This window comes from Panthera pardus, unplaced genomic scaffold (genome assembly GCF_024362965.1).
Source record: "Panthera pardus isolate Hobbes unplaced genomic scaffold, ASM2436296v1 HiC_scaffold_16, whole genome shotgun sequence".
Taxonomy (NCBI): Eukaryota; Metazoa; Chordata; class Mammalia; order Carnivora; family Felidae; genus Panthera; species Panthera pardus.
In genome coordinates, this window is record NW_026526721.1 from 70,113,481 (window position 1) to 70,134,745 (window position 21,265).

The 21,265-nt window shown below is 44.5% G+C and overlaps 1 protein-coding gene across 4 annotated transcripts in view; it reads right to left on the bottom strand.

The window, feature by feature from the left end:
• Positions 1-21,265, bottom strand: part of SLC12A8 (solute carrier family 12 member 8) — a 136,243-nt gene that overhangs the window by 81,310 nt on the left and 33,668 nt on the right. For all 4 annotated transcript variants that reach the window (XM_019448649.2, XM_019448651.2, XM_019448647.2 and 1 more), the window contains exon 5: positions 20,175-20,406. In XM_019448649.2, coding sequence (XP_019304194.2) covers positions 20,175-20,406 — 232 coding nt within the window. The remainder of the gene's footprint in view (positions 1-20,174; positions 20,407-21,265) is intronic.

Here is a 21,265-nt window from a genome sequence, read left to right on the forward strand (position 1 = left end):
CACCTAGTTTTTAACCTGAGGTCAGAACACTGGTCTGAGCCTATCTCAGAATCTCATGTACTTGGCTCATCTTGACCATGAACTTGACCATGAAATTGCTGCCCTCACCTCTTCAGCCTACTCATCACCCCATAGAACTGTTCTATTCGACCGACTGTCAATGGCTAAGGATGGTAATGAGGACCTCAGACGTAAAAACAGACAGCAGTTCTGTCTGCCAACACACCCCTCCAGATGTTTAGTACCTGACACATATTACAACCTTGGGAAAGTCAGGGACCTGAATAACCGAAAGTCAGATTATGCTGGTGAGGAAGGAAGGAGAAGCCCCTGGCGGAGAGCACATGGAGCCCTTGAGGGAGCAAACTTCTATTTCCTAACCTGGGCACTAGATGACATTCTGCTGTTCTTTAACCAGCATGGATGTCTCAGACACTCTTCTATACACAATATATGTTTTAGAATGAAATAACTTAAGAAAGTAATTGTAATACAAATATTGGAAGCATTAATGTTTTTCCTCCTGTTTAGAGACCTCCCCTTCCATGTTCTCTCTCTGCAAAGTGATGTACTTCATTTTACAGAGAAAATCATAACTGTTTATATTTATAAAGTAATATGCTCATTTTGTGAGATGTGGGTATGCCTTCTGTAAAAACTTTGAGAATCTCCATTTTGCACTTTCACAGTGTCAGGCAAAAATTATATTACCTGGTAAAAAGTGGCGTGAAGACCAGATGAAATTAAGTCAGGAACCAGAAGGTTCCCCATCTCTGACTGCAGGCCTAAGTCTAGAGTCATGAGAGTCTTAGGAAGCATAAAAGTTAAGGACTGACAGCCTGGGCTCTGGGTGGACTATCTGGGTTTGATTCCTACCTCTACCAACAAGGCAACCTCCAGCAGGTACTTACCATGCACAGCCTCAGTTTCCCCACTTGTAAAATGGGAATAATCATAGTACCTACCTCTCACTGTAAGAAGTAAATAAATTAACACATGTACAACACATGAAACAATGCCTGACATATACTAAGTGCTCAGTTTTATTACTATTATATAGATAAGCAACTGTCTTACTATGCATGGCAACTATCTTTCTACAGAAGAAGTTATTTCCATTGAAGAAATCCATGAGTGTGGGGACTCACTGTGGTCAGCCCTTCTCCTCATGGCCTCCTGGTGTTCCACAACTACCACCATCTTCTAGTCAGTGGCTGCTCGAAGAGGCAGGTTGGATGAAGCAGGTGGCCTTTGCAACAAATTGTCCAAGCCTTTTCACACTTGGGACTGGGACATGGTTCCCTAAAAATGGCAAACTTGCCTTGCAGGTGGGCTGTCAAACGGCATAGCTGCCTCCTTCACCAACTAGCATCAGCCAGCACACAGGGGTGAGCAACCACTTTGCTGTAAACACGAGTCACACATGGGCCTCGGCCCCAGTGGAGTGTAGGGCAAACAGCATTGGATGGGGCGCTGGGAGAACTGGCTTGCAACTGTGGCTCTGTGTGACCCAGCAAAGGTCACTCAACCTCTCTGTGCCTAAGTTTCCTCACCCACAGGATCAGGCACATCACCCAGATTCAACATACTGAAGTTCAAGGAATCTAGGCACATGTCAGCTTTCCCTTCAATACCATATAATTAGTGTAGGGGTAAGAGAAGACACTCATAGGACAGTGAGGCTTCTGAAAACACAGCCCGTCATCCAAAACTGACTGCAGTGCTGGTGGTGACCTGCTTGGGCTTCCATTCCCATGTCTAGGCAGAGCCCATAACAACGTTATCACTTTTTAAAACATACATCTAAACTAGTTCCTATTGCAGACAATTGGCAGGTGCCCAATTAATAGATTATTCCACCAGACAGTTGAATGCATTGGCCATTGGTCAAAAATGAGGTCACCACAATCCTATGTGCTATAACTGGAAAAGCCTAATGAAAAACAATCGTCTATTTTTTAACAAATAGGAATCCATATTCCCATCTCCCTTAATTTGCCTTGCTTGGTGTGTGGTTCAGGAGCAAAGGAAGATTTTGTTCAAGGTCAAGTTGGTTTTGCTCTTTGACTCCTTTGTTGTGCGTTTGACTGTCCATGCATGTTTCACATCAGCAAATCCCCAGCCGGATTCCAGCTGACCTACAGGAATTTCTAGCCAACATTGCCAGATCCCTGGTCTTTCTCTCAAACCTGCACAGTCGGAAAGAACGGGTCAGGAGACTCCTGTCCCAGCCATCTGGACACACATGCTCAGTGGATATGCATAATATGAAGCACATGTGCTTTCTCAAAAAAAATTTTTTTTTCCTAAGGGATACAGAGCTGTTATTAACAGAGCCTGTGGCATCCTTCCAGCACACAGACATTCCCAGACAAAACCATCCGGGCTGACCTGCTGCAGGTAAGATCTGCACTCTGATTTTACCAGTGATTCATCTACACTCTTTTGTCGAGCATTTAATGCCTCTCCAAGCATCTCCACTCCTTGCAAACAAAAAATCCAGGAGGAAAACTTTCAAAGCCAGTTTCTTCTCAGCTGCAACCCTTCCTTCCTTCCTCCTTCCCAAGACTGTCTGACTGAACTCGCAACCTGACCCCACCCTGGGCTGGGCCCTCCACACAGGCATTGTGGCTTCTCTTGCCAGCTGCAGCCTGTGCAGACAGAATACCTAGGAACTGCTGCCAAAACAGGAAGGTCGGCGCCTCTCAGAAGGGAGGCCTGGGGAGTATCCGTCTCCTAGGTGACTACAGATAAGAGATGAAGGGGCCAGGGCTTTCCACACCTCCAGTCACATTCCAGAGCCTTTCCCTTGTACCCTCAGTCTATCTGATTCATTCTTCATTCATTCACTCAGCAAACATACTGAGCACCTGCTGATATAAAGCCCTGTTCTGGAGCTGGGGACAAAAGGGGATTGAGATGTATGTCTGTCTCCAGGGGCACCAGTGTTGTTGTGACAGGCCTCTTGGTGTAGGGGCAGCCCTGGACACCTTGGACTCCTCAGGAGCCCCTGGTGAAACCACCTCTCTGCACTCCCACACTGCTCCCACCAGTAGAGTCCCGAAGATAACCTGACAAACAAGGCAACGGAGGGTTTGGGTAGGGGACTGGGCAGCAGATGATGCAGCCCCAGCCCCACCTCCTGGGCCTCATCTCTCCCTGAGCACAACAATATGGCTTCCAGAAATTAGGTCCACTTTCTGGTCCCAAGGACACATCTTGTCACAACCCATTGGAAAGTTGGCCGTGCTAATTGGCATACCTGTTGGGCTCTGATCTGGTACGTGAATAAACCTTTCAAGCCTAAATCATCAACACTGCCTGAGTCTTCAAAAAGCCTTCAAAAGCCTGCTCATTACCAGTCTACAATGGAGCAAGTCTTTAACTGGATAGCAACTAACTTTTATCCATCATGGCAAAATCTGTGTTTTGCAAAGGGGGATTAGGGCAGTAATGAGGACCCCAGGCTGAGCCAGAAACCCCAGTATAGTAGCCCATTCAAAGGATCCAGCCATGAATAGCGGTAGAGGGAAAGAGAGAAGTTCAGAGTAGGAAACCAGGATATGAAGGGGGTGGGGGGAAGGAGTCAGAAAGGGATGGAGAGAAAGGAAAAGAAGATAGGAAAAATCTAAAAGAGGGCTGCTTCCCATCCCTTTTACCATGGCCACAAATTCCATCAGATGGTCGGCTGCTCCCACTAGGGGTCCTGTGGTCCTGTTCCTTTCTGAATTAGCAAAACTTTCCAAGGAGTCACCTAAGAAAGTGCAGAAACTCTCACCTCTGCTGGGGTCAGACTGCCTGAGACCAACAATATGGAGGACTGAGGGCTGAGCAGTCTGGGAGCCAGGCCTCACCCCTGCATTCTCCAGGAAAAGGAATGGGGCCTGAGGACCCAGGAGGGAGCACCAGGTCCTATCCTGATTGACACCATGCCCTGACCTGAATTAGATCCTGGTCAGCTGACCTTGTCTATTCCCACAGTGCTGGAGGGATTCGGGAACCATGTTTTAGCCACTTCAGTACCTGGTTCTGGCTCCTCGCCTAGCCTCATAGTCCTCTGTCTCGTTCCTGCTTCCCCTTCAAGCGCTGACCCATAATATCTCTGATCATGTATGGGAAGGCCCAGCCGAGACTAACAGGTTCTCAGACACCCTTGATCTAAAGGAGAAGGTAAGCAGTAAAGGATTTGGTGGAGGAGAATGGCTCCATCACCCTTGTTCAAGGGCATGCCAGACCACCATGGAATAGTGCTTTAGAGTCAGGAGCTCTGGGTTCCAATTTTGGCTAAGCCACTTACTATGCAATCTCAGGGAAGTTGCATAACCTCTCTGGGCTTCAATGTTCTTGTCTGTAAAATGGGAATAACCATCCCACCCATATCACTAGGTTGCTTTAAGGTTTAATTAGAACAATATATGGGAACACCTGGGTGGCTCAGTCGGTTGAGTGTCTGACTTTGGCTCAGGTCATGATCTCATAGTTTGCGAGTTCGAGCCCCACATCGGGCTCTATGTTGTCAGCTCAGAGCCTGGAGCCTGCTTTGGATTCTGTGTCTCCTTCTCTCTGCCCCTCCCCCGCTCACACTCCCTCTCTCTCTCTCTCTCTCTCAAAGGTAAACAAACATTAAGAAAAAAATTTTTTAAAGAATAATATATGTAAAGTGCCTGACATAAAGTTGGCACTCATTATAATTTTCCCACATACATCCATACACACGAATAAGCAGGTTTTGTGACACATAGGGCCCTTAGCTGAGTGCTAGTCAAATGAGACAGGCAGAGGAAGGAGGAGCTAGTCTTTGTCCTCAGCCCCCTCTTAGGGCAATGAATTCTTTGGTCTTGTCTCCAGGATTCTGCCAGTCTGAGCAGTATGACACGTGGCCTCACCACTGTCTGGCTCTTACTCCACTGAGTTTGTGTTAGACAGCAAAGCAGATGCTATATGAGCAGGGGGCCAGACAGGGGTTCTCGACCCTGGGTGTATAGTAGAATCACCTGGAAAGTTAGAAAATACAGCCCAATAGGTCCCGCCCATCGGTGCTGGGTGACTTGGTCTGCGGTGGGTCTCCCCTGTCACTTCTAATGTGCAGGCAGCGTTGAGACCCCCAAGGATAGAGGCTGGGTCATCGGTTATTCCAAGAAGACTCTATTCCACTCTGCTGGACCAGGGAGGGCTGAGTACCGAGGCCTGGCTTCTCAGAATTTACTTCACTTCTCTGGGTTCTTGCATCTGTGAGATGGAGAAAATAACCCTGCCCAGCCTCCTTATCTGTGAGGGTCTCATGAGATGGTGGGTGTGAAAGCTTTCAGTACAGCATCACCTACTTGACCACCGTGTAAGTAAAATGCCAATGCCAGGATACCATAGACCATTCTACACAAAGGAGTCGTGCTTCCTCCTAGTACCTCTGTGGGCAGAGAGGAAAGACTGAGCAAGCTACCCTGGGACAAGGCTCCCTGGCCCTCAGAGGCCAGAAAACAAACAGCCAGAATCACGACTCCACACAGAGGCCACCTGGGGCACTGCAAGGCCTTCCAGGCAGGCCTTGCTCCCAGGCTTTGGAAAACCCTTCCCAGCAAAGCTATACAGAGATGCCCTCCCACCACAGGGGGAAAGGAGCCCACAAGGAAGGCTCGGGAAGACATGTGGCTGGGAAGATGATGCTACAGAGTCATGATGGTAGCTGGGCCACTGTCTTCATCTCAGGAAGAAAAAGGGGCCCTAGGGAAGATGTTCCAGAGTGGGGGCACAGATGTGCCATCTGCACCTGCTGGCACCAGAAGAGGTCGCAGTCTGCATCACCATCTTTCCCTTAGTGTGCACATTCCTGCACAAATATTTACTGAACTACTATATGCCGGGCACTGTGCATCCCAGGGACACCACAAGCCTTGTCCTCAGTACCCCAAGTGCAGGCTGATTGCAAGCTCCAGGGAAGCAGCCAAAACATTCATGTGTTTGTTATATCCTGAATGGACCAGGAAACAGTCGTCGGCAGAGATTATGGGGTATGTTCTTTGGTAAAGAATATTAATCTTTAGGATACCTGCTTTGTATGTTAGGAATTCTATCAGAGAGGATTTGTTGTTGTTTAATACGGAAAAGTGAAAAAAAAAAAAGCCTCTTCTGTGAATTAAATTCCATCTTAGTATAAGTGTGGTGCTATTGGCTTCAAAATGGGCATGCTGTCCCCAAGCGCCAGCCCATCCCGGTGCTTCATCTCCAGGCCTGACTGCCCCTGGGAGCCCTTGGCCACCACACATCGCTGCCTTCTAGTCGTCTCCACTTGGACCTCACTTGAACTCTTATGCTGACCTCTCCCTCTCCCCCACGTCTATCCTGCCAGATTCCTCCCAGATCCCAGTAGCGCGAAGCCATCAGCCAGTCAGCCTCGTGTCAGCCACGTCGCTCCACTCTGCCTCATCTCTACATCCCACCCTGCCATTTCATCTGTCTTTAACCTGCCCCCTTTCCTGTCTCCAGAGGCTCTGGAGCATCACTGCTTTCCCAGATCACTGCAACAGCCTCTCAAATAAGTTTCCTGCCTCCGTCCTCCACCCCTACCCCAAGCCACTGGTTTTCCATACCGTGGCCAGAGCAGTTTTCTAAAATGGAAAACTTATGTCACATTTCCCACTGCCCCAAGACAAAGCCCAGGCCCCTAAGCGGGACAGCCCAGGCTTTCAGGAGCTGGCTCCACGTGCTCTGCAGGCTCCTCTTCACACGTGGTGCCACTCGGGGCTCTCTCATTTTCCCAAGCACAGCAGGCTCCTGGGTCTTTGCATGAACTGCAAGATGTGCTTCCTTCTCTTCTTCCTCTGGCTAAATCCTGTACTCCTTTAGCACTCAGAGCTCAGCAGGAATCTGCTCTGGAAAACCTTCCCTGACTCAGGCTGGACTGGGAGTCCCCCCACCCCAAAATCCTTGTCACAGGACTTGTCACTTAGCAATCGTTTACTTGTCTGGGTCTCCCGGGACGCCGTAAGAGTTAAAATGAAAGAAATGGCAACGCATGACCTACCGTGAACAAATCTCAAAAATATGGGAAAAGCAAACTGCAAAATCATTCAATCATCCACACTATTTAAATATTTACCAGGTGAGTGGGTCCATACGGTATGATAAAATGTGTGTAAAACTTTCAAACACTAAACAATAATAGAGATCAACGGTGGTATCTACATATGTTAGAAAAATAAAAACACACGGGAGGGACAAATATCAGACTCAGGATGGTGGTCGCCGGGGGTGGGGAGAAAAGAGAGTGGAGCAAAGTACTACTTAAATTGTACCTGTAACACTTTACACGTTTTTATTTTTAAGAGAGTTCTGAAACAAAACTGGCAAAATATCATCCATTAAACTGGGGGATGGGTAGACGAGAATCTGTTACATTATTTCCTGTATATTTGAAATATTTCTCAGTACATTTTTTAAAACTTTTAATGAGGAACCAGAGCCTCCAATGCCCTCGTTAACATCCCGGGGGGCCTGAGCACACCGCTGTGGCTGCCCGCCCCACCACACAATCAAAAATGCAATCCGGTGTCGTAAACACTTTTATCCTCACTTTTGCCAATGAGAAAACCAAGGCTCAGAACAGGTAACCTTGCTCAAGACCACCAGAGGCTTCCAGATTTCAGACCATATTCTTCGTATACAATTCCTACTATTTCATCCAAGAGAGAGCACCTATGTCAAACGGAGTACGTAGAGAGAATTCTAGATGTAGGAACAGGGCTGTATTCATATGTATTTATGACCCAGTGAGTGGAGACATTTCTGGGAAGAAGAGGGTGCAGGAAGGTGCAGAGTTGGAGACGCAACCAAACAAGTAATTTGGGGCTAGCCCGTGAAACTCAGTTAATACAAACCCACTAGGTTTGGACTCTGTCCTATAGGCAATAGAAGGCTGCTGGAAATGTTTAAGCTGGAGAGTAACCTAAGCAAAGCATGGTTTTAGGAAAAGTAATCTGGCTTCAGTGTACAGGAGGGTTGGTTGCCCATAGGAGATGGGTAGAGTCGACCAAAAGGAAGTTCCTGGAAGGATAAATTCAGTTCTGGAAATCATCTAAGTGCCCCACATAAGAAGTGGCCTCTGCTGATCTAAGGGGAGAATTGTTGGGTTGAAAAGGGTAGGAAGGTTTAAGCTACACAGAGAAATAAAAGTTCTCTCCAGCTTTCCAGGCATGGGGAAATGGTGTAGGCATTTGGGAGATAACCTAATTATTTGCTTATTGAGTTTTTTTCAGGTGTTTTGTTGTTTTGTTTTGTTTTGGCAAGGGGGTGAGGAGAAGGTAAATAAAGGGAAGAGGAAAAAATGCAAGACTTCAGTTTTGCTTCTAATTCAAGGTGATGCTCAGACATCCAGGGAGAAATGGAATGGCAGTTGGTGACATGGGAGCTCCATCCAAGAAAGCTGAAGAAGCAGATGACAGCAGCAGTGGTGCTGGCAGGATCTCTCTGAAGAAGACAGCACAGAGAAAAGCAGCGCTGACAACTGACCCGTGGTCCCCTGCCTGTGTCCAGGACAAGAAGACTAAGAAAAGAGTCAAGGCAGCATTGTGTTGAAGAAGAAATGGGAAGAGACTGATTCCAGTCAGCACAGGTGGTTGCCATAGTCTGAAGGTTTGTGTACCCTCCCCTCCAAATTCATATGTTGAAGCCTAATCCTCAGTGCGATGACATGTGGAGGTGGGCCTTTGGGATGGGATTAGGTCATGAGGGTGGAGTCTTCTTGAATGGGATCAGTGCCCTTATAAAGGAGGCCTCAGAAAGTTTCCTTGCCCTCTGGTCACATGAGGACACAGTGAGAGGACAGCCTTCTACAAACTAGGAAGCAGGCCCTTGCAAGACATTACATCTGCCAGTGCCTTGATTTTGGATTTCCAGCCTCCAGAACTGTGAGAAATAAATGTCCATTGTTTATAAGCCACCCAGTCTAGGATATTTTGTTATAGCAGCCTGAATGGACTGAGACAGTGGTCACTGGTGCAAAGGGGGTCAGGTATAAGAAATGAGCAAAGGTTCTAGATTTAAAGACCAAGAGGTCAGTGGGACCTCAAGTACAGCATTTTCAGCAGATGGCAGAGTCAGCCATGCCTGATCCTTGATCTTTTAATAGCTCCTAACAGCAAGCTGGCCTTACAGCTGGGCATAGGCAGACCCGGATCCCACCCGCCAGACTCAGCACAAGAACCTGTGCCTGCCCAAGCCGTGCACTGAGCAATAGCCCCCTCCCACGGATGGCAGGGTACCCAGGCAGAGTAGAGCATGTGAAGTGGACTGGAGGAGACTACAGACCCATGCAAAGCAGCCATCTTCCTAGATAACCAAAAAGTTAAGCTTGGAGATGCATAATTTCATTTTTAAATGCAGAACATAGAATTAAAATGTGCCACATGTCACTTTATTTTCTAAAATGTATTTTATCTATATTTGCCTGACTTCTATGGCAATAAAATCATTTTGGCATGACACACATCTTACATAAATGAAAATATAATCCAACAAAATGGCATTTTAGGAGCCTTAAGCCAAACAAATGTTTGAGAGGGCCTTGTTTAAATTAAGTTGCCGTGCTATTTAGCTTTTTACAGTAATGTAGCTGTGTCTCCACAGAGCCTTGTGCAAGGATGCTGTTTTGGAAGAGACAGGATGGGAGATGGGGAGAGGGAGAGGGGCCTGTGCTGACTGCTTGAAGACCAAGGAGTCAAGAAGTGAGGAAATGGAGACGATGAGTGAGATCCATTTTTATAGGCAGCATGGAGACGAAATGAGAGACATGACATAGTGGCTTGAGATGCAGGATGAGGTGTGACATAGGAGCCTGAGTACAGGGAAGGATGCACCAAGTGAAAGACACCAGACTAAATGAAAGTCTGCACCCTGACCATGAGTCCGCCAGCCCTGTTCCTCCGCCCTGTTCCCAGCACTGTGGCAGCCAGGCTTGTCCGAGGCAGGAGACTGGAGAGTTCTCTGGAAGACACTAACTGTACCAGAGGAAAGACCTACAGAAACTCACATTTGGGAGACTTGGTTGAAACAGCCCAGTGTGCCACACCATCACCTCACAGTGAAGCCTGCTGCCACAACTACCACCTCTGCTACATAGACCTTCCAATGGCTGACCAGTGCCTCCTTATTAAAAATGAATGGGCCACCTGGGTGGCTCAGTCGGTCAGTTGAGCATCCCAACTCTTGGTTTTGGCTCAGGTCATGTTCTCATGGTTCAGAGAGCCCCGAGACGGGCTCTGTGTTGACAGTAAGGAGTCTGCCTGGGATTCTCTCTCTCCTTCTCTCTCTGCCCCTCTCCCTTCCCCAACATTGTGCGCACAGGTGCATGTGTGTGCACGCTCTCTCTCAAAACAAATAAATAAACTTTAAAAATAAATAAATAAATAAATAAATAAATAAATAAATAAATAAATAATAAAAAATGAATGAACAGGGGCACCTGGGTGGCTTAGCTAGTTGAGTGTCAGACTCTTGATTTCGGCTCAGGTCATGATCTCCCAGTTATAGGCTCGAGCCCTGTGTCAGGCTCCACACTGGGCACTAAGCCTGCTTAAGAGTCCCTCCCTGCCCCTTCCCCACTCATTCTCTCTCTGTCTCTGTCTCTCTCTCTCAAAATAAATAAACTCTAAAAAAGAAAAAAAAAAAAGAATGAACAGCCAGGGACTACCAGACATTGAAGAAAGCTTGCAGCACTTAACACAGAGAACAGAACAAGATAATAGAAAAAAGGAAATGCAGAAAAAAAAACAGATAATGTTGAGAGCAGAAGAAAATTTGACAAGAAAAAAAAACTCCTATAAGTTATAGCCTAAAAGAATCAAAACGAGATATTATATTCATGAAACAAGATTCTCAAATTATCAAAGAACGATGAAGAGCTCTTGGAAATTAAGGCTAGTCAAAACGAAAAATTTACTACATTAGAAATAAAGTTGAAGAACTCTCCCATAGAGATGGAAAAAAGGAATACGCTAGAGAAGAGAGAAGATGAAAATAATAATAATAACAGGAGGTTCAAGCCAGGAGCTCTAATATCCAAGTATTCAGAATTCAAGAAAAAAATTAAAAATTAAAAAAGAGAGAAAAAACAAAGGGGAAGAAATTGTCAAAGAAATAATTTGAAAATTCCAAATCGAAAGTGCCCCAGGTCAACAAATAGCAATTTTCATCATGAAATCTTAGAACCTCGAGGGAAAAGGGAAGGTTCTGAAGCACTTGAAGAAGAGAAAGAGGTCACTTACCAGGAGCAGAAATCCAAATAGCACCAAACTCCTGGATGCTGCTGAATGCCAGAAGGTAGAGCAATGACTTCAAAATTCTATGGGAAGTGATTTTCAGCCTAGATTTTTATATCTCCTACCAATCACTCCTACCAAAGTGACATTTTCCATCCTAGGCAGAAGAGGATGATTTGGGATCCAGACAGTAGGGACAGCACCTGGGAGAAGTGAGGGCAAGTACCAAACAACAGTTGTGATCCTGGTCTGATATCATCCATCCAGAAGGAAGGTGAGGATGGGGTTTCCAAGAGAAAATGTAACATAGGGAGAATTGGGGAAAATGCCTATACATATTTAAAAGCTCTATGGATGGGGCTCCTGGGTGACTCAGTCGATTAGGTGTTGATCTCTAGTTCAGGTCATGATCTCACAGTTTGTGGGTTCAAGCTCCTCATCGGGCTCTGTGCTGACAGCTCAGAGCCCGGAGCCTGCTTCAAATTCTGTGTCTCCCTCTTTCTCTGCCCCTCCCCCACTTGTGCTCTGTCTCCCTCTCTTTCTCAAAAATAAACAAACATTAAAAAAATAAAAAATAAAATAAAAATAAAACTCTATGGATATTTTTATAACGGTGATTTAAAAAAACTAGAGGGGTGCCTGGGTGGCTCGGTTGGTTAAGCATCTGACTTCGGCTCACATCATGATCTCATGGTTCATAGGTTCAAGCCCCATGTCAGGCTCTGTGCTGACAGCATGGAGCCTGGAGCCTGTTTCGGATTCTGTGTCCCCCTCTCTCTCTGCCCTTACCCCACTCATGGTCTATCTGTCTACCTCTCTCTCTCTTTCTCTCAAAAATAAATAAACATTAAAAAAAAAATTTTAAGCTAGAAAATAAAGCAAATGAAAAAAATAGAGCATAGTGGATTGAATTGTGGACCCTAACAAGATATGCCCACACACTAACCCCAGAAACTTGTGAATGTGGCCTTATTTGGGAAATAGGTCTTTGCAGATATAATTAAGTTAAGGATCTCCAGGTGGGATCATCTCGAATTATCCAAACTGGACCATTTCCAGTGACAAGTTGTCCTCCTGAGTTTCTCACAGAGGAGAGGCAAGAGGAGGAGAAGGCCATGTGACCACAGAGGCAAAGGTAGGAGCAATGTGGCCACCAGCCAAGGAACACCAGGAGCCACCAGAAGCTGGAAGAGACTAGGAAGTGTTCTCTAGAGACTTGGGAGGGAGTGTGCCCCTCCAACACCTCGCTCTCCCACCTCTGGCCTCGAGAACAATGAGCTGCTATATTTCTGTTGCTTTAAGCCACCCAGTTTGCGGTGGTTTGTTAAGGCAGCCCCAGGAACTAAGACATAGAGTAAGCTTAGTTTCAGGAGAAGCTGAAGATATACAAACAAGAAAGCAATCAGAGTATGCAATTTGGCTCAAAAATGAGTATCTTTATGTATATGTATTACTTTAACTACACATAAAAATTAATTTTAAAAGAACAAATGACATATTAGAAAAAACTTTTCAACATATACAACAAACACTGTCTAACATTAATAAAAGCTAACCAGGTATTTGTTTTATTTTGAATTAATTGTGAAGGTAGAAGAGTTACAAATCATTGAAAAGGAAGATAGCACAAAGGAACAATAGGGAAAGATTATAAATAATTCAAAGAAAATAAATATAAATGGCAATAAAAATATGAATAAAATAATTCTCGTTAATGATTTCAGAAAAATTAATTTTTTTTAAAGGAGCACAATTTTTGCCCATCATTTCTTGCCAGAAATTTAAAAAAATGAACATATCCAATATTGTTCAGGGTATGGGGAATCAATAACTCTTACACACTGTCAGTGAGAGTTCAAAATGGAACAACTTTATGAGAAGGCAGTTTGGCAGCACATAATAAAATTAAAAAAAAATCTTTTAATGTTTATTTTTGAGAGAGAGACAGAATGGGGGAGGGACAGAGACAGAGGGAGACACAGAATCCAAAGCAGGCTCCAGGCTCTGAGCTGTCAGCACAGAGCCCTACACAGGGCTCAAACTCACAGACTGCAAGATCATGACCTGAGCCAAAGTTGGACACTTAACTGACTGAGCCACCCAGGCACCCCAGAACCTATCAAAATTTAAAATATTCTTGACCTTTGTCCTATTAATTCTATTTACAACCCTTGATCCTATAGAAATAAGCTTTAAATTTTGCACAACGATATTCATGTCAGCAATACTTCTAATAGCAACAAACTAGAAAAAAACTAAATATCCATCAGTAAACAAATGTTTAAATATAAAGTATTTTCAGCTTGTTATATGGAATACTATTTAAGTGTCAAAAAAAGAATGAGGGAATCCCAAATGTACTGACATTACAGTCATGATGTCCATAATATATTATTGAGTACAAGAGGAAAAATAGCAGGGCACCTGGGTGGCTCAGTCAATTAAGCATTCAACTTCGGCTCAGGTCATGATCTCACGGCTCGTGAGTTTGAGCCCCGCGTCGGGTTCTGTGCTGACAGCTCAGAGCCTGGAGCCTGCTTTGGATTCTGTGTCTCCCTCTCACTCTGCCCCTAACCCACTCGCATTCTGTCTCTGTCTCTCTCAAAAATAAATAAACATTAAAAAAAAAAAAGAGGAAAAATAGCAGAACAACAGAATTTAAGCACATTTTTACAAAGACCTATGTTATATGTGTTTATGTACATGCACATGCACTTGAAAATAGACTGGAAAGATATTTACCAATCTCCCTCTGGGGAGCAGGAGCAGAAGAAGAGAGTAGGGGAGGGAACTTCCACTTTTTATTTTATATTTCAATATTTTTAAAATTCTTATAAAACATTTGTCTTGAAATAAAGGGGAAATATAATTTCACTTAAGTGTACTTAAAAATTTTTTTTTCTGATTTTAAAATGAACTGTTATGGTTTAAAGTGTGTCTTCAAATTCTTTGACACGTCTCCATTCAAAATTATAGAAACTAATTTCCCTCCCTTTGAAGAGGACCCAACTAAGTGATTCACTTCTAACAAAGAGACTATGGAGGAAGTAGGGCTCTGTGACTTCTGAAGCTAGATCATGTGAAGGACAGAGCGTGCGCTCTCTCTCCTTCTTGTTCCCTCTGATTGTTTGCTCTCAGGGAGGCTGGCCACTGCATGACTTGGGGACACGTAAGCAGCTTTCAGGAAAGGACAACAGGGAGGAGGAGGGAAGCCTCCCTCCAAAAACCAACCCCAACTTGCCAGCCAGCTCCTCCAGCCCTGGTCAAGCTTTTAGGCAGCTGCCACCCCTGCTGACGTCTGACTGAGCCTCATGAGAAACCTTGAGCCAGAACCACCAGCAATGCCATAGCTAAATTCCTAGCCCACAGAAAAGGCAAGAAATAATAAATGTTTATTGTTGTCTTATGCCACTAACTTTTGGGGTGATGTATTTGACAGCAGTATATAAGGAATGCCTGTACCAAGCTCCCTGGGGAGGGCAGAGGTGTGAAAATGAAGTGTGGTCTTACTTTCCACGTTCTTACTTTATACATTCCAGGACTGTTTAGATTTTTTTCTAGTTAGTCTTTTATATTTAAATAAAGGGACAGAAATAAAGTTAGGCTTAAGTGTATTTTTAAAACATTCCTTCCCTGATTTTAAACATAACACAAAAGAAAATGGACAAAGTTGCAGGTCTGACACCAGCCAACCCCAGCCCTCCCTAGAAAGTAGCAATAACCAAGCCAGTGTGGTATTGGAGAACAAGCAAAGAGCACTAGAACAGAGCAGGGAGCCCAGAAATAGAAACACACAGATACAGTCAACAGATCTCTGACAAAGGAGCAAAGGCAGCGTGGTCTTTTAAAAAATGGTGCAACACCAGGGCAGGCACATGCAAAAGCAAATCTGGACATTGACCTTACACAGTACACAAAATTGACTCAAAACAGATTACAGATTTAAACGTAAAACACAAAACTGTAAAAAGTCTAGAAGATAACATAGGAGACAATCTACATGACCTTTGATTTAATCATGAGTTTTTTAGGTACAACACCAAAAGCATGGTCCATGAAAGAAAAATATTGATGTTAGATTTCATGACAATTAAAAACTTCAGCTCAGCAAAAGACATTGTTAAAAGAATAAAAAGATGGGGCACCTGGGTGGCTCAGTCGGTTAAGCGTCCGACTCTTGATTTTGGCTCAGGTAATGATCTTACAATTTGTGAGTTCGAGCCCCACATGGGGCTCCAGGCTGACAGCGCTGAGTCTGCTTGGGATTCTCTCTCTCTCTTCCTCTCTCTCTCTCTCTCTCTGCCCCTCCCCTGCTCTCTCTCTCAAAATAAATTAATAAAAACTTTAAAAAAATAAAGTATTAAACGTAAAAAGACTATCAATATAGAACTCTATATCTATCAATATAGAATTATATATATAAGGAAAGTCCTGGCTCAGTCAGTTAAGTGTCTGACTTTGGCTCAGGTCATGATCTCACAGCTTGTGAGTTTAAGCCCCACATTAGGCTCCATGCTGACAGCTCAGCGCCTGGAGTCTGCTTTGGATTCTGTGTCTCCCTCTCTCTCTGACCCTCCCGCAGCTTGTGCTCTTTCTGCCTCTCAAGAATAAACATTAAAAAAATTTATTTTAAGAATAAAAAGATAAGCCATGGACCGGGAGAAAATATTTACAAGACCTACATGTGATAAAGGGTTTGTGTCCAAAATATACACAGAATTCTTAAAACTCAGCAATAAGAAAACAACCAGATTAAAAAATGGTCAAAAGACCTGAACAGACACCTCACCAAAGATGACATACAGATATCAAATAAATGTATGAAAAGATGCTTAATATTATAGGTGATTACTGAATTTCAAATTCAAATAACGAGATGCTACTATTAGAGAGAGATACATATCAGAGTGTTTAACATCCAACACACTGACAACACCAAACACTGGTGACAATGTGGAGCAACAGGAACTCTCACCAGCTGCTGGTGGGGATACAAAATGGCACAGCCATTTGGGAAGGCAGTTTGGCAGTTTCTTAGAGAGGTAAACATAGTCTTACTGTATGACCCAGCATTCATGCTCCTAGGTATTTATTCAAATGGGTTAAACAGTTGTATCTTCAACAAAACCTGCACACAAATGTTTACAGACATTTTATTCATAATTGCCAAAAGTTGGAATCAACCAAAATGTCCTTTAATTAGGTGGATGGATTAAAAAAAAAAAACTGAGTTACAACTACACAGTGAAATATTCAGTGACAAAAAGGCATGAACTAGCGAGTCACAAAAAGGCACAGAGAACCCTTGAATGCATTTGCTTAGTGAAAGAAGTGAGTCTGAAAAGGCTACATACCATATGATTCCAACTCTAGGAAAGGCAAAACAAGAGAGGGAAAGAGTAAGATCAGTGGTTGTCAAGAGTTCAAGGGTGGGAGGAAGGAGGAATGAACAAGTGGAGCACAGGAATTTCTGACACCTTAAAACTATTCTCTACGACACTGTAATGGTGGATACACATTATTATTGTACGAGCTCACAGAACTGCACAACACAAAGGGTGAATCCTACTCTAAACCATGGACTTCAGGTACTAATAAGGTATCAACATTGGTTCATCACTTGTAATGAACATGCCACAGTAATGAGAGATATTGATAAGAGGGGGAACGGAAGTGGGGAAAGGAGGGGGAAAAGATATGGGGACCTCTGCACCATCTGCTCAATTTTCCATAAACCTAAAACTGCTCTAAAAAATTCAGTCTAGGGGTGCCTGGGTGGCTTGGTCGGTTGGGCGTCTGACTTCGGCTCAGGTCATGATCTCACGGTCCATGAGTTCGAGCCCCGCGTCGGGCTTTGTGCTGACAGCTCAGAGCCTGGAGCCTGTTTCAGATTCTTTGTCTCCCTCTCTCTCTGCTCCTCCCCTGTTCATGCTCTGTCTCTCTCTGTCTCAAAAATAAATAAACGTTAAAAAAAATTTTTTTTTTTTTTTTAATAAAAAATTCAGTCTATTAGGGGCACCTGGGTGGCTCAGTCGGTTAAGCATCTGACTCTTGGTTTTGGCTCAGGTTGTGATATCACAGTTCATGAGATTGAGCCCCGTGATAGGCTCTGTGCTGACAGTGTGGAGCCTGCTTGGGACTCTGTCTCCCTTTCTCTCTCTGCACACCCCTTTCTCAAAATAAATAAATAAATAAACTTTAAAAAATATAGTCTATTAATTTTTTAAGTAGCACTAACCAATTGATGGAAAGGAGAAATAACATAATGCCGCCACCCATAACCTCAGCAGAAAGACAGTCACTGCTGACACTTAGGTATAGTTCCTTCCAGTCCTTTTTCCAGCCTTTTTTCAAATGTCTATGTGCATGTTGTTTTTCCAAAGGGCTGAAATCATTCTGCTAAATGCATTCTGAAGGTTTATGATCTAGTTTTAGTTTGGATTTTTACTGCAAAGAAAGTAGCCCATATAAAACATCAGTGATACCAAAAACAGATTTGAGAGGGGCCAGTTGCCATGGAAATGATTGAAAATAAATTTCACTTCACACTACACCCTGCTAATGCACTGACCAGAAAGAAGGAGAAATACTTGGAGTAACAGAAGAGCAGCCAAGATAGCTTCTAATCGAGAAGAAGGAAAACACATTGGCCTAGTGAGGTTTCAAAGAGGCTAGTAGCATCAACCTGCAATTTAATTAATTAAGCTTTTTCAGCAACCACGCTGATGGAGGGAGAAAGCACCCAGGAATGGGAGACTGGAGTGGACCCCCTCGCCCCCACTGACAGTTAGTTTTACAGCCAAACAGCCAGCAGGTCTCCCTCCGGATGTGGGCTTGTCTCTGCAGTTGGTGCAAGGCCAGGAAACAAATCATTCCTCCCCTGCGATGGAGATGCTCCAAGTGTTTAGCAAGCTGCAAGGCCCAGGCGCCAAGTGATCTGTTTGGACACTGCATTGGCTCTTAGCATTGGAGCGGGTCCTGGGGCAGCCCTTCTGCACAGGGCTTAACCCTTTAGATGCTGGGTCATGGGCAGTCTGGAGGTTCTGGGGCAGGGATCAGGATGTCAGAGTGCAGGGGGCACTCAGGGAGCTCAGGGGAGAGACTATTTTCCAACAGAAGAATTTGAACATATGAAAAATAAGGCCAGAGTAGCGTGTACCAACTGAATTCTGAACTTCCTGCAACCAACATCTTTATGAAAGACAAGACTATTTAGAACACGTCAGGGCAGCCTTCACGGGGGAATGCAGAGCTATTATCACCAAAAGGCAGCTGGTGGTGTAAAGACAGACATCACTTCCTACCTAGGAAACAGCTCGACTACATATGTGAATAGATCCAGTTTCATTCCCAGCTCTGCCACGGATCACCATGAGTGATATACTCGCCAGTTTCCTCATCTGTAAAATGGGTATAACTGTTCTTCTCTCATGGGTTATGGTAAGGATTCCACGAGCTAAGTCATGTGCAGTGCTAAGCACCAGGCCTGGCACAAAGCAGGCACTCGCCCCCACCATCACAGGCACTTGTGCTGCAGGTCTTTTTCTTTTCATCTCTTTTCTATCATAGAGGATGGCCCCATTTCCCTTTCCCTATCCAGATTCCAATGTAGATGCCTGGCCACTGTTGCCATAAAAAGCCAGAGTCCCCGAAGTGTGAAATATCAGGCAGTTATCTTTTTTCTAAGGTACCCATGAACAGCCCTGTACTCTGGAGAGGAACAAAGACTTCTGATACCAAACCAACCCAGACCACAAAGTTATACCCTTACAGACACTGTGGGCAACGGCATCCCACTCAAAGCATAAGGATTGAGGATTATAGCTGCCAAGCATCCTCCAGGCCCAGGAAAAGCCAGGGTTAAACAGTGGTCCATCCGTTACCAACATGTGACACCATTTCCAAATGGTCCAGAACACACCTGCTGTTTATTCTCCTTCTTTAAGCTTAGTTAATGGACTTATGTTCTTATTTTGAAAGAAAATGTACTATTAAAGAAACTGTAGGTGATCAACCTATATCTGTTCCCATCTCCCACAAATGACAGTTGGTAGCATTTGTAATATTTGCATCAAGTCCTTTTAACACAAAAGAGGGGCGCCTGGGTGGCACAGTCAGTTAAGCGTCCGACTCCTGACTTCGGCTCAGGTCATGATCTCACGGTTTGTGGGCTCGAGCCCCATGTCGAGCTCCATGCTGGGCATAAAGCCTACTTGAGATTCTCTCTCTCTCCCTCTCCCTCTGCCCCTCCCCCACCGGCACACATGTGTGCATGTGCGAGCTCTCTCTCTCTGTCTCTAAAATAAAAAATAGGGGCGCCTGAGTGGCTCAGTCGGTTAAGCGTCCGACTTCGGCTCAGGTCATCATCTCGCGGTCCGTGAGTTCGAGCCCCGCGTCGGGCTCTGTGCTGACGGCTCGGAGCCTGGAGCCCATTTCGGATTCTGTGTCTCCCTCTCTCTCTGCCCCTCCCCTGTTCATGCTCTGTCTCTCTCTGTCTCAAAAATAATAAATAAACGTTAAAAAAAATTAAAATAAATAAATAAATAAATAAGTGAAACAAAAGAAATAAAATGTGACACACAAAATTAAAATCTATCTTCTTACCTACTTTCAAATCTATTTCCTGCCCACTCTCCCAATCACTGTTAATGAATTTAATCTTTATCTAGTCCAGTTCTACTTTATTCTTTGTTTTAAATGTTCCTATTTTTTTTTAACAAAAAGAAAATAAAAAGGAATGTGGAAAATATGCTAAATGAAAATGCCTATGTGAGGAGGGGCTTTCGGGCCTGCTCCAGGAACAGCACACGCCTGGTAGGCAAAGCTTATGGGGAGGTAGTCCTGCAAACTCACACCAACACACATCTAGAAAGCAGTGCAGACCCCTAGAAGACCCCATCCACTCAACTCCCAAAGGCTTACCTGGGTCCAGGTGTGTGAAAGAGCCCACCACGAAGTCCAGTGTGGACACGGCCAGCAGGAACAGCAGCAGCAGCTGGAGGCGGATTATCCATTTGACACCTGCTAGGTTAATCCCCAGCAAGGCCAGATGCACCGCCACCGAAATTCCTCGCACGGCCCAGATACTCCTGAGGCTCAGCAAATCGGAGATGGACTCAGCAAAGCCGGTGATGTACATGGCCCCTGCGACACACTGACAGGCAAGCAAGGTGGGAAGAGTTGGCAAGAGAACAGAGAATCAGGAACCCGTGGGTCAGACCCGCCCAGCACTGAGGGCTGCACCCACCCTCATCAGGGCTCAGCACCTGGGAACCAACATGGGGGAGGGGTCAGTGAGCCCTTCCTGGCCATGCCCTCTGCCTCTGGCCCCATTTCTTCTCATCTACGTCTCTACCATCACCCAGAGGGGAGCACAAATGGCAGTCAGTAGTGACTAAGATGAGAAGGAGGGAGATGGGACTCTGGGCCAAAGAGCACTCTGGACTTCTCTGTTTGAGTTATTCAAGAGCTAAACAGAATAGAAGCACACAGGGGGTCCCCTCGCAGAGCCTAAGAAAGGCACTAAAGCAAACCCCAGTTTTTCTCCACTTCTTTGTAGGTCACTATTATTAAAAAAAAAAAAAAATTACCTGAAACTTAGAATAAAAAAAAAAAGTGGGCAGCAAATCCTTTCAATGTCATATGGAACAAAGGCTACCCAAGGACTGGCTAGGTGAATGTACTTAGTTCTACTCATTGTTTACTATTGATTAAACGTGTTAAATGTCCCAGACTTTATGAAGTTACTGTCCATTTATAGATTTTTTTTCCCCAGCAGAGATGCAAATAGCTTCTGTCCAGTGGAACAGACAATCCAAAAGATTCGGTTTCTTACCCTGTAAGACATTAACCAATTTTGTATCAGCAATCTTATCCTTACATTTATTTATGAAATTGCTTCACCAGGAACTAGGTACATCTTACTGGCTCCTCCATTAATTAATTAGTTAAAAAAAAAAATCTTTAGTCCATGTATATTTTATATTTGCCTGAAAGTCATAATTTTATCTTTG